The following is a 17,484-nucleotide window of genomic DNA, read 5'->3' as shown; positions in this document are numbered from 1 at the left end:
GGTAATACCTATGTGTATCAAACAAAACAGCTATTCTTATTTACTGCTAACAAATGCAACCAATCCCCAACTATACATAGTACTGTCATTGTTTGAAACAGCTTATTGTAACCGCTTTTTAAGTATGAAATGGATAGAAAACGCAAGATCACTAGTCTCTTCCAATAAAAAAGGGCAGACTATTGGTTTTAATTAAAGCTCTTTGGGAGTTCTATTATGGGCTTATAGTTTTCATCTATATGCCAAATGTGGTGTTCCTCAGCTTTAGTCCAGTCTTGAAAATATTTATTTGCATAACTTCTGCTCACATAAACATGTTGAGAAAATTTAAAAGAATTTACTTCTCCTTCCTTAATTTCTCTCGCCTTTTTTCCTTCTTGAAATAGTTACCATCCTGCTAGGAGAGGTGTTTGTAGGAGAAACACACTTTACAGGTGGCAGGGTAAATAAAAGGCTCTAAAGAAAAACCTGCTTCCCCACTTCTTTTCAGAGATGAGTACCATGGAAATTTCACATGGACTGGAGACATGCCCAACTTGTCACAAAATGTTTCAGAAGAGAAATTTAAAAATTAAATATCCCTGCATCCATGTCTAAATCTAGAGATATAAAAGTATAAATTAATATTTATTGAACAATTACCACTTGGCACTATCCAGTTTAATTCTCATAATTACACAATGTTGCTGCTGCTGCTAAGTCGCTTCAGTCATGTCTGACTGTGTGCGACCCCAAAGATAGCAGCCTACCAGGCTCCCCTGTCCCTGGGATTCTCCAGGCAAGAACACTGGAGTGGGTTGCCATTTCCTTCTGCAATGCATTAAAGTGAAAAGTCAAAGTGAAGTCGCTCAGTTGTGTCCGACTCTAGCAACCCCATGGACTGCAGCCCACCAGGCTCCTCCGTCAATGGGATTTTCCAGGCAAGAGTACTGGAGTGGGGTGCCATTGCCTTCTCCTAATTACTCAATAAATAGATATAAATATAATCTTTGTACAAGTGAGGCTATAACACATACACGAGTCTAGTAACTTGCCCAGGTCATCAAACTAATACACGGCATAGCCAGTGACTCTCAGGCCCATAATTGGATCCATCACAGGGCCTTTGACTTTTGCCCTGATAGTGGATAAGGCAATCATTTAACTGTATAGTGCTTTAACAAATGTATGGCCTTTTATGATGATTTTATAGAGGATTTTACAGAGGAATGACACTTCCAAATATTTATATATGTGCAATTTTTTCTAATATCTTATTTAGCATGCATGCATCAGAATGCATCCAGATTATCTACAGAGTACTATAAAATAATTTAGGAAATGAAAATGAACCAAACTAAGAACCAAGAGGATAAGAATTCTCAAAGAACATTTACTTAACAGATAAAGACTCTGGCATCTGATTTATATACCTATCACATGTGTTATCTAAAACTTCCATATAAAATCTATTTTAAGGCATGCAAATTTAATATATGATGAAAGTCAGTGTGCTAAGTATCTTAAAGTGTTCTCTTTACTAATGCATGTAACAAAATATACTGATTATGCAAGCACATTTAATTGGATATAATTAAAATAATGAGATTTAAATACTGATGATTTTAAAAAGAAAAAGACAGAAGTTGGCATTAGCCATGAGATACATTCAAAATGTTAATGAAACTTACAGTGTCATTACCATTTTAAGATATAATACTAGTAGTTTAAAAAAGAGCAACCACCGACCATTTTTGACCAGTTCTAAACACAGCTTAGAGACATGAGTGACAAAAAAAGATTTCATTGGATAAAATGAGACTTTCCGCTTGGGTAACACCTTTTTTAAACAAATAACTTAAGAACTATTTAGCAACCACTATTTTCTTCAAAGGAAGGCACCAAAACAACCAAAAAAGAAAGCAAATGTTCCACAGGAAGAGTTGTGCTTGGTACATGGACACAATCTCAAAAGCTCTCACCAATGTCATTCTGACCTGAAATTATCAAATTTAGGTATTCTCTCAACTCTGGTGCCTTTAAAGTGGTTGAAGAAGACCAGCAACAGGTGAAAAGAATAGGCCTGCAGCTGTGAGGCCATATTCACTTTTCTTAAAGTTTCAAAAGAGTCTGCTGTCTCCAATATCACTGAAGAAGGGACAGTAGGAGTAAAATTCAATAGGGTAGAAGAACCTGAAATTTCTATTACATTTCTTTTCTGAACTCTTTGTCTAGCTCACTAATAACAATACAGAAAAAGCGATGTAAGAGTAACTTTCATTAAATTATTCTGAGGCTAAAGCTTTTTTTTTTTGTAGGATGAGTATGTTTCAATCTTCCATTTTACTGATACAGAAATTGAAAAGGAAGCTTTGAGATGCATTTGAACCTAAATCTCCCAGTATTCCTTAAGGGAAGAAAAAAAAAATCTAGTATCACCGATTAGCTCTGGCAATTGTAAGAAGAACATTCACATTACCATTTACTAAAGAGGAAACAGACAGAATTTTAGTGTCTAGCCCCAAAGCATAAAACTAGAGGATAGAGCAAAAGGACAAGACAAAAATTCTGGAATGGGCATCATAAATATTAGGCTGCATTGGATTCTTGGTTAAAAATCATTAAACTCTACTTAGACACAATTTTCAAATTCAGAAAACTGCAATGAAGGCATTACAAAGGCTCAGCTAAAATTTCTAAGGACTACGGACACTTTTTTTTTTTTTTTTTACATTTTTTTTAACCATTTATCATTTATTTATTATTATTTTTTTTTACTTTACAATATTGTATTGGTTTTGCCATACATCAACATGAATCCACCACGGTGTACACGTGTTCCCCATCCTGAATCCCCTTCCCAGCTCCCTCCCCATACCATCCCTCTGGGTCATCCCAGTGCACCAGCCCCAAGCATCCTGTATCCTGCATTGAACCTGGACTGGCGATTCGTTTCTTACATGATATTATACACGTTTCAATGCCACTCCCCAAATCATCCCACCCTTTCCCTCTCCCACAGAGTTCAAAAGACTGTTCTATATATCTGTGTCTCTTTTGCTCTCTCGCATACAAGGTTATTGTTACCGCCTTTCTAAATTCCATATATATGCATTAGTATACTGTATTGGTGTTTTTCTTTCTGGCTTCCTTCACTCTGTATAATAGGCTCCAGTTTCATCCACCTCATTAGAACTGATTCAAATGTATTCTTGTTAATGGCTGAGTAATACTCCATTGTGTATATGTACCACAACTTTCTTATCCATTCGTCTGCTGATGGACATCTAGGTTGCTTCCATGTCCTGGCTATTATAAACAGTGCTGCGATGAACATTGGGGTACACGTGTCTCTTTCCCTTCTGGTTTCCTCAGTGTGTATGCCCAGAAGTGGGACTGCTGAGTCAATAAGGCACTTTTAAGGGTCTTTCTCTCTCTTTCTCTTTTTTTTAAGGAATCTACTTTATTAAATTCCAAATGAAAGCAGTACTCCAGATAGCTAAGGGCTCAACACATGAAAACTTCTGGCAATAATATTCCCTAGGATCTGCAAGCTAAGAATCTCAACTTCTTCAAGATAGCATATGATGCTCCCACCAGCTTTCAAAGTGTTTTCATCCCATATATTGAAAAAACACTGGTGGAGCTGAGTGAAAATTTAAAAAGTAATGTCAATTCACCAGAGGCATTAACAGTACAAAATATCTCTCAGAATTCATCGAGATAATGACAAAATCAGGATAGACAAAGGAATTAATGCGGCTCAACAATATTCAGTAAAATGAATGCAATTCCTGTTCAAAATGTAATATTCCAAAATCATTTAGTATGATTGGCAGCATCAAATATAGTGAACCGGATTTCTATTTCAAGATGCAGTTGGTTCTCTTCCAATAACTCAGGTTCTTGGTGCTCCTCCTGTGCACCAGATGTCTGGCCCCAGGCTCTGAAACATCTAACAGCCCTCACAGGGGAGTGCTGGCTTCCCACTGCCATGATGAAATGTATGGAAAAGACCACAGAATGAAAAAATTCCTTAAAAATCTGTTGTTTATGAAATCATTTAACTTCAGGTCAAAGTGAGACACAGGTACACTAAAACACTTTGAAAATGAAAACTGCTACTGAGAAATAATTAAGTCAAAATGAGTGGTTTACCTGTAAAAAGCAAGAGAGGATATCTTCTTTTGTGGGTTTATAATGAAAGAGAGAAGCATGTGAGAATTCTCTTAGTTTAATGCTAAATATACTGTGTGCTAACACAGTAAACACACCGTTTACATGCAAAATACAACGTGCTTCGATAATTTCTCGTCAGGTTATGAAGCTCTGAAGCCACCTTATCCACAGATACAGGATTTTTGAATAATATAATTTGTGTATGTTAAAGAAAAAAAAGAGGCCTAGTCATGAACCAAAGTAAAGAAACAATAAAAAAGAAGTGAAGTTGTTTATTAGCTCTCATTTTCTGGGAAAAAAGTATAAGAAAGTATTATCTTATTTGAGATGTGAAATATTAAGTAAAAAATACCTGAGTAAAATTCTTCCTTTATTTTCAAGTATTTATCTCTTAAAAGGGTAATTACAGAAACACAAACAGCTGAGAATTAAAGACTCTAAGATATACAAGTCTAAGCACTTTCATCTTGTTCTAAGATTCAAATTAAATATCCCTGCTACATATGTTTGTATGTATAGTGAGAAAGAAAATTTACAAATATGGAGGCATGGTATAGTGCTGCAGAGCACAGGTTCTAGATTTAGACTCTAAGTTTGATTTCTGGCTCTAAGGTTATTGGTTTAAGTCAGTAACCTCTGGCAAATTCCTTAACCTTTCTGGACTTCAGTTTCCTCAATGGTAAAATAGAGGCAATATTTATGGCTATTATTCAGGCTTATTTTGGAGATCGAATGAAAACAATTAAAATGCTTAGAACATTCCCAGTATATAATAGTTCAGTCCAGTATATAATAGTTCAGTAGCGTCCAACTCTGAGACCCCATGGACTGCAGCATGCCAGGCTTTCCTGTCCATCACCAACTCCCAGAGCTTGCTGAAATTCATGTCCATCAAGTCGGTGATGCCATCCAACCATCATATATAACATATATGCTGGATATATTACATTTATAATATGTAATAAAACACCAATATATAATAAGTGTTTAATAAACATTAGCCATTATTAATTTATGTTAATTTTCTTGTTTAATTCTTTTGACAAACCTGTGAGGAAGGATTTATTACTCTCCTCCCACACCTGAGGCAAGTTTAGGAACTTGCCAAAAGTCCCACTGAGATAAAGCAGAATCTAACTCTGGATCTGTCTAGTTCCAAGCCAGTGCTCTTACTTTTACCTAACCCATCACATGTTCCCTATGCCTTGCTCTTGTACCACTGTAACATTACAAAGATGTACTTAAATTGCTTTTTAAATGGTTTCTCACCCTCACTGCAGACTGTATGAGGACAGAGACTGGGTCTTCTATACTCATTCCACTCCTGCCCACTCATACATATTTCAGAGCTTTTGGGTAAGACACTGTATTAGGTGCTAGAATATCACAGAACTCAAAGACCATCCAAAATGACAGATAATCAAATAAATATACAAACTGGTATAGTTGTAGTGAAGGAAAATGTCAAAGTGCTAGAAAACAATGTAAGATTTATTTCTCATTTATTTATATCTCATAAGACTTATTTTTCACATAGCTGACAACAGAGCAGTATGGGATGAGCAAGGAGAGGTGAGAAACCAGAGCTTATAGGAACTTTAAGCATCTGGGAGCTTGTCCTTAGTACAGTGAAGATTCCAGCTGGTTTTTAGAATGATCACTTTAGTTGCAGTATAGAGATTAGATTGGAAAAGGATAAGAAAAGAATCTGGGAAATCCACTCAGATGCTCTATGTAACAGCAGATCAGGGGAAATGTGATAGTGGCTTGGGACTAGGAGGGTAGTGAAGACGGGAAGAAGTAGACAGATTCAAGGTAGAGTGACATTCCCATGCCTATCACACCGAATGACAGTTAACAGTAATTCAGTAATTTGTTGACTGACTAATCACAGGGGATTCCTCAAGCAGAGCTGTTGCTGGTTCTAAGGTATCCACTAACTCACAGATGTATGACCTTCTCCTGAGCAGTATAATCACCCAGTGGACATGAGATACATAGGAAGATGCTGAAGAAATGAGTATTAAATATACACACCATCTGGCAAGACTCTACTTGTGAAAAACTCTTGATGTGTAAGTGTATCTTTGTGAAACAAAATGCCTCTCCCATTTTGACAATGAAAAATTTTAGAAGTCAAATATCTTTCTGCTATGTGACTTTCCAAGCTTGTTAGAGAAATATATTATTTAAAATGGCCTGGAGCTATGCTGCCAGAAACACAGTAACAACAAGGGTGCTGAAAGAAAGCCCTTTCATTTAAGGAAAATAAAAAGCTGTAGTTAGAAAGACAATCAAAACTCATTACTCTACCTTCTTTCTTGTAAAACATGGGCTCTGTCATTACTTTCTAAAATAGCAAAAATATTTTGACTGTCTATAAGCAACAAATCCAAATGTAGAGTTAATACATTTTCTTATAATCTGGTAATTTCACGGGGTCAGGATAGAGAATGTCTTCCCCATTTTATTTAATAATTCTGACCTTTTGTCCCAGACATTTATTTTGCAAAAACTATAAAACTAAAACCATCTGGAAAATCTGTCCACGTGGCTATAAGAACAAGAAACTCTATGATTATAGTCAACCAAATTCAACATCTGGCCATTAGTTCTATCACCCATGAAAGTATTTTCCCATCCTTCAAGTGCATTAATCACATGGTAACAAAGGGTCAGGCTTATTTATATCAACTGCTCTCTTGCTAGGACTAAGGTAAACCTAAGATACCTACTACTTTCTCTAATTAAAGCCCTAATTATTATTAACTTAGTTAAAACAATATATTGCCCAGGCCACAGTGATAAGCTCAAATGTTTGGGGGCACATATAAAGCATAATTTTGCTTAGGAAGAGAGTGCTCATCCGCCGAAGATTCTGTCCCGAGGTTCAGCCAAGTTTCCTGTGTAACTGTGATCAAAAGGCTAACCATCAGCATCCCTACCAGTGCTTTTGAAGAATCTCAATGTATAGGTGGTAGAGATCAGGAGAATAAGAGGGCTGGACTGTATTTCTATGCAAGGAACCTAACAACTTTAAAAATAAAATATAGTATGCTTACTTCTATTTGGTAGGAAACACTTTCCTCTACACTGAATATAAAGCTTTATATGGTACACTGTACCTTTAGAACGTTTTTAGAGTCTTGAAAATGGTTTTTCTGCAGAACTAGAAAAAGATACATAAGAGCATCAAATACTGCTTGGTCTTGTTACTATTAGAAGTAGTTTAAAGAATCTTGCTGACCATGGCAGATGATAAGAGAAAATCTTAGAAGTTAACTGAGATTTAAAGTTGAATAAAATAAAAACATAAATTGTTCCATCTATTCTTTATCATTCCAGAAAACAAAACTATGTGTCATTAGCTAAAATTCATATTTTATCAACACATGCATACACTATTAATATTTTAATTCTGTTGATGTATGGCAAAACCAATACAATATTGTAAAGTAAAAAAAAATAATAAAAAAAATTAAAAAATATTTTAATTCACATAAAAAAGAAATTAATAACCTCAAATTTATATTAATCCCACTTAATTAAGAAAGCTCTTCCTTGCCCTTGGTCTGCACCAGTGTATCTAGTACAAAATTAACCTAATTAATAGGAAAAGTCACTTATTTCAGCAGGGGAAATAAAAGACTAAAAATAAGACTTTGACCTTGGACAGCTATTAATTACAAGGAAAAATTAGAAAACATATACACTAAATATAATGTATAATTGAGTCCCTAAATAATATTCCACTCTGAGTACAGAAATTAAATGTTATTTTCATTCTCAGAACTACATCAGATAACAGGTAGCTCAACTGAGTAAAATTTGTATATTCTTACTTTTGCTAAACAACTTGTTCATAGCAAGGCCATTTAAAACAAATATATCCCAAGCCATCTATATGTAGACAGAAAAACTGAATATATCTCAACAAAAGTAAGTAACATTAAGATATTCTACATAGAAAATCCTAAAGATGCTACCAGAAAACTACTAGACCTCATCAATGAATTTGGTAAAGCTGCAGGATACAAAAGTTAATATACAGAAATCTCTTGAATTCCTATACAGTAACAATGAAAAATCAGAAAGAGAAATTAAGGAAATAAACCCATTTACCACCATATCAAAAAGAATAAAGTACCTAGGAACAAACCTACCTAAGGAAACAAAAGACCTGTACTGTGAAAACTATAAAACACTGATGAAAGAAACTGAAGATGACACAGATGGAAAGATACACCATGTTTTGGGGTTGTGTGCTGTGCTCTGTAGTGTCACTCTTAGATTGGAAGAATCAATACTGTTAAGATAACCAAACTACCATGACAATCTACAGATTCAATGCAATTTCTATCAACTTACCAATGGCATTTTTTAACAGAATTAGAACAAAAAATTTAAAATTTGTATGCAAACAAAAAAGACCCCTCATAGCTAAAACAACTCTGAGAAAGAAAAATGGAGCTAAAGGAATCAGAATCCTTGACTTCAGACAATACTTCAAAGCTACAGTTATTAAAACAGTATGGCACTGGCACAAAAACAGAAATATAGATCAGTGGAACAGGGTAGAAAGCTCAGAGAAAAACCTATGCATCTATTCTTAATGAATCTATGAAAAAGGCAAGAATATGGAGAAAAGACAGTCTCTTCAATAAGTGGTGCTGGAAAACCTTTACAGCTACATGTTAAAGAATAAAATTAGAACATTCTCCAACACCAGACACAAAAATAAACTCAAAATGGATCAAACACCTAAATGTAAGACCTGACACTATAACACTCTTAGGAGAAAACACAGAGTAGAATACTCTGACAAAAATCACATCAGTATCTTTTTGGATCCACCTCCCTAGTATTATGAAAATAAAAACAAAAATAAACAAATGAGACCTAATTAAACTAAAAGCTTATACACAGCAAAGGAAACCATAAACAAAATGAAAAGACAACCCAGAGAATGAGAGAATATGTTTGCAAAGTGACCAACTAGGGATTAATCTCCAAAATATGCAAACAGTTCATGCAACTCTATGTCAAAAAAACAAACTGCTCAATTAAAAACTGGACAGAAGATCTAAACAGACATTCTTTCTAAAGAAGACATACAGATGGCCAAAAAGCACATGAAAAGATGCTCAATATCACTAGTTATCAGAGAAATGCAAATCAAAACTACAGTGAGATATCACCTCACATCAGTCAGAGTAGCCATTATCAAAACGTCTACAAACAATAAACATTTGAGAAGGTGTGGAGAAAAGGGAAACCGCCTACCTTTTCAAATCATAGGCTCTTCATTATTAAATTCAGGATCCTTTGATATTTTCTTAAACAGATGAAATCTGTTTTCTCCCCTTAGGGAAATGCCAGACTACAGTATATCCAGAAATACTATTAACTTAGTTTAATTACTTCATGTGGACTTGATAAGTCACTGCTCTTTAAAGCAAAAACTGCCAGTTGTAATTAATGACTCTTAGCACTGCGTCAATTGATCAAATGTCTAAAACACATAAAACATTGAAAGAAGTTCTGTATATCTTACAGCAATTCAGTAGAGAAGTCTTGTCCCAGGGGTATGTAAATCTGAAGTACAAGAAACCTCTGGATCAGTCCAACTAAAATGAAAGGAGGAGGAAAATATATGTTTGTATGTCCAAATCATTTATATGTACATATAAACAAAACAATCACATGCCATCAATAAGCTGAAGCTTTTATCATTTCAATAATATACACAACTGCAAGAGCACTCTCCCGAGTTACAATCTCACTCCAAAAGAAAAAAAAATGATGAAATCAAATCCAACTCTAACAACAAATGTTGTCTTTTAAAGTCCCATCTGTGGGCTTGGTGAAATCTTTATGAAAATTTATAAAATAATACTTTTTTATTTACTGTTTTTATTAGGTTGCAAGAAAGTGTACACATTCAATAGACACATATAAAACTGAACTATAGGTTTTCTCATTAAGGCGGTCATAAAAGCATGTAGCAATTATTCTTGTTCACTGACAATGTTAATTGTATTTAACAACTTAACGAAAAATAAGAGAAAAACAGTTGATGAGCCATATCTAGTTCATATGGCTTTAAATGTGTCTAAAATGAGATGGATGGAGGAACATATTTTCAGTTAAATACCTTTTGTTAATTTAAAATATATTTAATTAATTTAATGCTCACATATTAAAAACTTATAGCTTTTATTCCCCATCACCAGCTTCATCTGAATTAAAAATACCTGGAGAAAGACCTATGGCACTTTTGATAATTGAAGTCTACACCTGCTTCAAAAATCAACTGATTTTGTATTACCTCTTCAGACCTATTCACTTAATTCTTTTCCTCTTAGCTTTTGAACTTTCACTTGATATCTCAGTTATGATGCTTTTAATGAATGTTTTAGTATCACTTCCTCCTGAAACATGACTTCCAGGAATTTGTTTTTTCCCTAATGTGGAATGTTGCTTAGGAAGTGGAGATGTCTTGATACAATTGTGAACCTCTCCTACAAATCTAATAGTACAAGCCAATACGTGGAGAAAATGCTTCAAGAAAGGTAACTGGTCTACCATGAATGCTGTTTTCTATTCATCCCAACTTAGTAGACTTAACAAATTTAAGTATTTATTTGGCAAAACTAATACAATTATGTAAAGTTTAAAAATAAAATAAAATAAAAAAAAAGTAACAATTTATATTTGGATAGTCTACATATAAAAACGTTCTGGTTTAGAATTCTTATGTTAAATTTTTTACAACATTCCTGAAGAACTTAAATAGTTCCTATATTTTACTTCAAATCTAGTTTCTAATCAATAAACATATTTGACTAAATATGCTTAATATTTTAAAAATCAAACATACAAGGATAAATTTTACTTAAAATACTAAGCTGCAAAGAGTCATCAGTAGAGGTAATAGTCTCTGATCTTAGAAAATTCTCTAGGAATCAGGTTCTACCACAATTATGGGAACAGCCAACAAGACAACTAGAGCTCTGGACCACAAAACCAAAATGAAATACCCAAATGAGGCCAACTTAAATAAAACACCATTAATCAATCTCTCTCTTGTTTCTTCCATTGATTGGCCCTACAGTATTTTTCCACTGCAGAAAGGCCCCATAAAGAGAGCTGAGAGAGCACTGGGATAAATGAAATCTCTCTTTACAAAAGGTCCTAATTTATGTCACAGATCTCACTGAATCAGCAACTGTTCTCTTCAAACACAAAGAGCTACACACATAGGGCATTTCTGTATGAACATTTTTAGATATGAAAGATGCTTGCCCTCAAAAAAAAGAAAGTGTTGCAATTCAACTCCCTCACATATAGAAGCCCTAGTTTCCAAAAGGCTTCACTTCTAAGATTAAAAGAAGTACGACAATACCATACGGTAATGATCTGACAAAGAAAAAAGCACTCTAATAACATTTGACAGACACTGATCCTGTGTGTCAGAAATGCTAAATAAACTCTATAGCAACATTTTTTCTTCCAGTGGCTGAGTAAATTTAAACTGACTCTTTGGCCAAGTAAATTTAAACTGACTCTTCATGTCTACATTATACTTAAAATCACTCTAAGCAATGCTGGAACTATTGTTAGTCAGAAAATGCCCATCAAGTACATAAAATTCATAAAAATTCACTTTTTTACTGAAATATGCAGGTTTCTGCAATTTTATAATATGTTCTCTGCCCGAGACAAGAGCTACCTCTATTTTTAAGAGGTCAGATCCTTTCTTCTTTTGAATATTTTAAGACACATTTATTTAGTAAATAGATTTTTAAACAGTGGTTTTACAGTTGTTCCGTTACAGCAAATCAAGTTGTATACCTCAACATGCACTTTGCAAGTGTTACACTGTCCAAAGTGTTGGGACCAAACTACAGTACAGTAATCTTTTATAAGTAACTTGGTAACAGTAACCTGAAGGTACTTCCTGATTCTACTGGAGTCCTGACACAGACAGGACACTAAAAAGCACCTTAGCTGCTGTAGCACAGAAAACAGGAAACAATTATGGCTTCATAATAGGTTATTCCACACCCCTTGCGCACATCAGAAAATCTGTTTGGACCCTTTTACTTTTCATATATAAAACTGGGTTGATAATTTAGGTTTACCCCTTACAGAATTATTTGTGTAAATCAAATGAGATCTATCATTCAATACAGATTTATTGAGCATCTACTATGAAAAAGACTCAGTGTTAAAGCTTTTGTAGTGAATAGGACAGACATGCTCTCTGCTCTCTTGGAACTTACATACTAGGTTTCATGAAGGAGAAGGTCACATTGCAATGAAAGCCTATATAATCCTGAGTCATTGGGAGGAAGAGGATGATGAGTGGAGGTTTTCTTGTAGAAGTAACAGTGGAGTTCAATTAGGAAGAACAGCAGAGATTGACTGGGCAAGGAAGATAGGGGCGGAAGAGAGGAAAAAATATCATATAGAGAGGGAATACTCCATATAAAAGAGGCTACAGTAGATTAGATGAACTTAAAGGACTGACAGGAGAGACAGAAGGGGAAAAGGAGCAGGGGATATGTCTGGCAAATAAGTCAGGGACGTGAGGTTGAAAGCCCCGTGAAAGATACAGGTCATCCTAAAATCAACAGGAAGCCACTCATCCATTCATTCATTTATTCAACACAAGATCTACTGAACGTTTACTATGTGCCAGGCACTGTTCTAGGTGAACAAAGTGGACTAAGTTTCTGTGTTGGTAGGTCTTAGTTTCTGGTGATGGTGAAAAAAACAATAAAAGAACATACTAAACAGCAAGTTCAAGGTGATAATTACTGTAGGAAAATGGACACCAGGGTAAATGAGATTAAGAATGCAGAAGGGATACAAAGCACAGGTTGTAATTTAAGTATGGGTAAGCACGGGTCCTCACTGAGAAGATGACATTTTATTTAGCAAAGGCCTGAAGAAGGGGAGAGAGTGAGCCATGTAGCTACTTGGAAAAAGTAAGCCCTAGGCAGAGGGTATGGCTCGTGCACAAGTGCTAAGGTGCTAGGCTGTGGCTGAAAACAGCAAGGAGACGTATATGATGGAAGAGAGTGACAAGGCAAAGTAACAGGAGATAAGATCAGAGTTAAGAGAACATCAGATACTACAGTGCCCTATAGATGTTTGGGTTTTACCCAGAGAGAGATGGGGCATTTTCAGCAGAAGAGTGCTTGATCTAAAAGTTATCAGTCTGGCAGCTAAACTGACAATGGACTGTGGGGAGGCAAGTCAGAAACAGAGACTAATTAGAAGGCTACTGCAATACTCCAAGATAATGGAGGGTGGCAGCAGGGAAAGTAGCAAGAGGCAGGCAGACTCTAAAACTAATTTAAAGATAGAGCCAACAAGATTTTCTTGATGGTTAAATGAAAAGAAGGAAAAAATTAAGATGATTTAAGAGTTTTTGGTCTGAGCAACTGAAAGACAACTTGCTAACACCTGAGATGGGGCAATCTGCAGGAGGAGGAAGAAAAATTTCCAAGGTAAAGCTATCCATGTAGAAAGGTCAACTAAGCAACTGAATATACAAATCTGGAGTCTGGGACACAAGTCAGTGATAAGAATGCAAGCTGGTACACAGCAGAGATGAAATTTAAAGCCATCAGACTAGAGTCTGAAACTAAAGAAGTAAATGTAGTTTAGTGTCAAGAAGGTCAAAGACTAAGTCCAGAGGCATTGCCACATTAAGTTGGGTTGGAGAGAAGAGGAAGAACCATGAAAGGAGACAGAAGAAAGACCAGTGAAGTAGGAAAAAGAAAAACAAAAAATCCAGGAGTATGGGCATCCTGGAAGATGAGTGGAGAAAGTACTATATATATCAAGTAGAGGATGTCAATTTTTGTCAGTGCTGCTGCTAAGTTGAACAAGATGAGAGCTGAGAACTGGCCACTGGATTCAAGAACAGAAAGAGCAGTAGAAACCTTGACAAGAGCACTGTCAATAGAGTGGTAAAGTCAAAGCCACTGAAGGGTTTTAGAAAGAGGAAATCATAAGAAGTTTATTTCAAAGAATTACAAAAGGTTAGGGCAGGGGTAGGCTGAGGGGAACTTCTTAAAGATGACCTCATCCACCAGAGCAGCTGAAACTCAGATCAACACACAGCTTCAGGGATGCCGATCCCGAGACACACACCATTTGATTAAGATATCACAGGCAGAGAAAAGTATGGTTTCAAACATGAGCTTCAAATAGAAAGTCCCCAGGGAGACCATCCAAATGATAGATATTTACATGTAAGAGTTTCTTTTCATATGGGCATCTCTGTATAACACATTCCAGCCTCAATAGCAACATGGGCTTATTTAACTGGCTAATGAACTACAAGTTTCAGTATCAAGGCCAAATGTTTACTATTAGAAATTATAAAGTAAATCGTTACAGATTCTTAGCATGAGAAGTTTAACAAAATTACTGAATACCAACTATATATGATACACTAAGTTAGGGGTACAAAGTAGATGATGCAAGAGTTCTGTCATGGAGAAATACACAATCTGATAATCACACCTTCCTTTATTTGATAATATATAGAGTTAAAAAAAAAAACTTTGACATATTCAGAGATGCTCAAATATAATTCAGAATATTACTATTTAAAATTAAAATTTAAAAATACTGAATTTCATTATTAAAATTCCTTCATAGGTACTTAATACAGTAGGAAATACATACGAAGTGTCTAATGTCAAGTTGGCAAAAATAAAGGGGGTTTTTACTCTTAAAATAGGAATACAAAATGGTAATTGAACTTAATTTAGAATCCTTAACTTAAAGTCAATTCTTTATTCAAAGCATACCATTAAATTTAAATTTAACCATAACAACTTCACATAGGTCATTTTATAGAAGTGAAAATAATTATAAGTTGCTATTATCAAAAATTCCAAATAATTAATCTTAAAGGCATTAGTACAGGGCAGACTATATAAACTGCTTCATTTGTTACAGGGATGTACATGCTACAGAAAAGATTAATTTTTAATTGTAGGACATTGTACAAGAAATACATTAAAAGATTTTTCTTTCTTCGAATTAAAACTATCATCTTTCCATTTTTAAAAAGCAATTATAACACATTAAATTTGCTTTATGTCTTAAAAAAAAACATAGATAAAAGTAGGCAAGGGGAGCTTGTCTTTAATCACTGAGCCTTTGTTAGAAGAGAAATCTTTCTCAGGGCCAACTGAGAAAGGTTACTAGAAGTGATTTGATTTTGTCAATAATATCATCACGGGCACAGATGCTGAAGGCATCACATGGATGTAGAGGCCAACAATAATAAATTAAAAAGAACTAAAATTGGTTTAGAGCAAAGTCATGTTCCTGAATATCAGATGTGTTCATTTTATAGTCAATAGTCTTAAAAGATGGTCCGTGTTTCCTGTTAAAAAACAACCTACATTTTCAGACATGTTTCCATGGCTTATCTCAGTTCACCTTATTTATCAGTACAGATTTATGGAGAAATTAAAAAAAAAAATCTCTGCTATTAAAAAATGCAAACTATGAGGAAATCATGGTTTTAAAATGGTAATAAACTAATAACAATTATTTTAACAATGACTATTCCTTCTCTTTGAAGTTTTTTATTTTATTCAGAAAGATACCATTTTAAAATAAATCATCTTCCAACTATAATTTCTATGACTTATGTCTTAGAAATCTAAAATATGCATATAGTAGCTTGAAATAGTAGATAAAACAGAGTCTATAAAGGTTTAGAAAACTGGATTAAAAGGAGAAAATTAGATACCAAGACTGGGTCTTTTCATAGTTCATGGTACACAACAGGTATTCAATAAATGTTCTTAATGAAAGAAGAAGTAAATAATGAATGTAAAAAATAACTGATTACCTACATTGGTTAAAACATAATAGATAAATTTAGGACAAAGTTAATGAAAATATGGTTAATCATTTTGATAATTTATATTTCTTAAATCACATCAGGGTATGCAGAGCCTACTTTTGTGGCAGAGCACTGAATTTTAACCCTAGTTTGGCCAACAACTGGGGTTCTGATCATAAATTTAGGTGATCGCTCAGGGTTCCTTCTGCTTTAAACCACTGTTCCTAATTCCCAGAACAGATAAGAATTGAAATCTATTCTGGGGTTTTTTGTTAAATCACATATTCATATCTTTACTTATTAGATATGAATATTTCTAAAGGTATATAAGTTGATATATTACTAAGTAAGCCTTATATAGTACTTCACATATATTTTCCCTCAAAAATTAATTCACTATAAGAACTCATGAGTTTATTTCAAAGTATAGCCTTAACAATCTGAGCTCTTGATGAGGAATCAACCTCAGTGTGTTCATCCATAAAAGACTTATTGTCAGGATTAAAAGAATTTAAAAAAATGAAATGCTCAGAAAGTCATTGGCACACTGCTGCTGCTGCTGCTAAGTCGCTTCAGTCGTGTCCGACTCTGTGCGACCCCAGAGACGGCAGCCCACCAGGCTCCCCCGTCCCTGGGATTCTCCAGGCAAGAACACTGGAGTGGGTTGCCATTGCCTTCTCCAATGCATGAAAGTGAAAAGTGAAAGTGAAGTCACTCAGTTGTGTCCAACTCTTTGCGACCCCATGGACTGCAGCCTACCAGGCTCCTCTGTCCATGGGATTTTCCAGGCAAGAGTACTGGAGTGGGGTGCCATTGCCTTCTCCGCATTGGCACACAGTAAGTGCTTAATAAACATCATTACTATTCTAATGAAATAATCTTATACATATTTTGTAATTTAGAAGATTAAATAATCTTCTAAATCTTCTTTAAAATAGAAGTAAATTTCTAATAAACAATGAAGCAGAATCTCTTTTCAAAAGCCTGGTATAAAGTTACTCTTTAAATTAAAAAAAAATCTTATTACTATATTTCAACAGATTCCAGTAAAAGCCAAACTTACACATCTGTTTATGAGACTTAAAAGTTTCACTTTAAGCATCAAATGTTAAGCTTCAATGTTAAAAATCTTACTTACGGATTTGCTTATTCTCCTTTGGTAACTGTATTTTATTTGTTTGGCTGCTGCCTTCCAGTACAAACACAAAACTTTTAACTTCTTTATCAAATTCCTACAGAACAAAATTGAACACAGTGGTAATTGTGTGTTTTATTTGACTTTTATTATAAAATTGAAGTAGCAAGCCCATACAAAAAGCCCCACACTCAAATGACTTAAAAATAGGCCCAGGTCTTAATGATGCTGCTAAGACTAGCTGGGAATTGGAATACAGAAGCCACAATTAGCTACTTGGTAAATTCTCTTCTATATCAAGACACTC

The 17,484-nt window shown here is 34.6% G+C and overlaps 1 protein-coding gene across 13 annotated transcripts in view; it reads right to left on the bottom strand.

Moving 5' to 3' along the window:
• Positions 1-17,484, bottom strand: part of CFAP20DC (CFAP20 domain containing) — a 253,072-nt gene that overhangs the window by 229,914 nt on the left and 5,674 nt on the right. For 12 of the 13 annotated variants that reach the window (XR_008706376.1, XM_055558821.1, XM_055558824.1 and 9 more), the window contains exons 3-4: positions 17,181-17,274; positions 9,713-9,785 (exon numbers count right to left, since the gene is read on the bottom strand). Coding sequence is in view for 11 of the 13 variants with exons in the window: in XM_055558821.1 (XP_055414796.1) it covers positions 9,713-9,785; positions 17,181-17,274 (167 nt within the window). In the remaining 2 variants the exon portion in view is untranslated. The remainder of the gene's footprint in view (positions 1-9,712; positions 9,786-17,180; positions 17,275-17,484) is intronic. The other variant, XM_055558830.1, reaches the window with a different exon arrangement.

The sequence above is a fragment of the Bubalus kerabau genome, chromosome 20, assembly GCF_029407905.1.
Source record: "Bubalus kerabau isolate K-KA32 ecotype Philippines breed swamp buffalo chromosome 20, PCC_UOA_SB_1v2, whole genome shotgun sequence".
Lineage (NCBI taxonomy): Eukaryota > Metazoa > Chordata > Mammalia > Artiodactyla > Bovidae > Bubalus > Bubalus kerabau.
The sequence above is the reverse complement of the archived record's forward strand: the minus strand, read 5'-3'. Positions and strand labels throughout refer to the sequence as shown.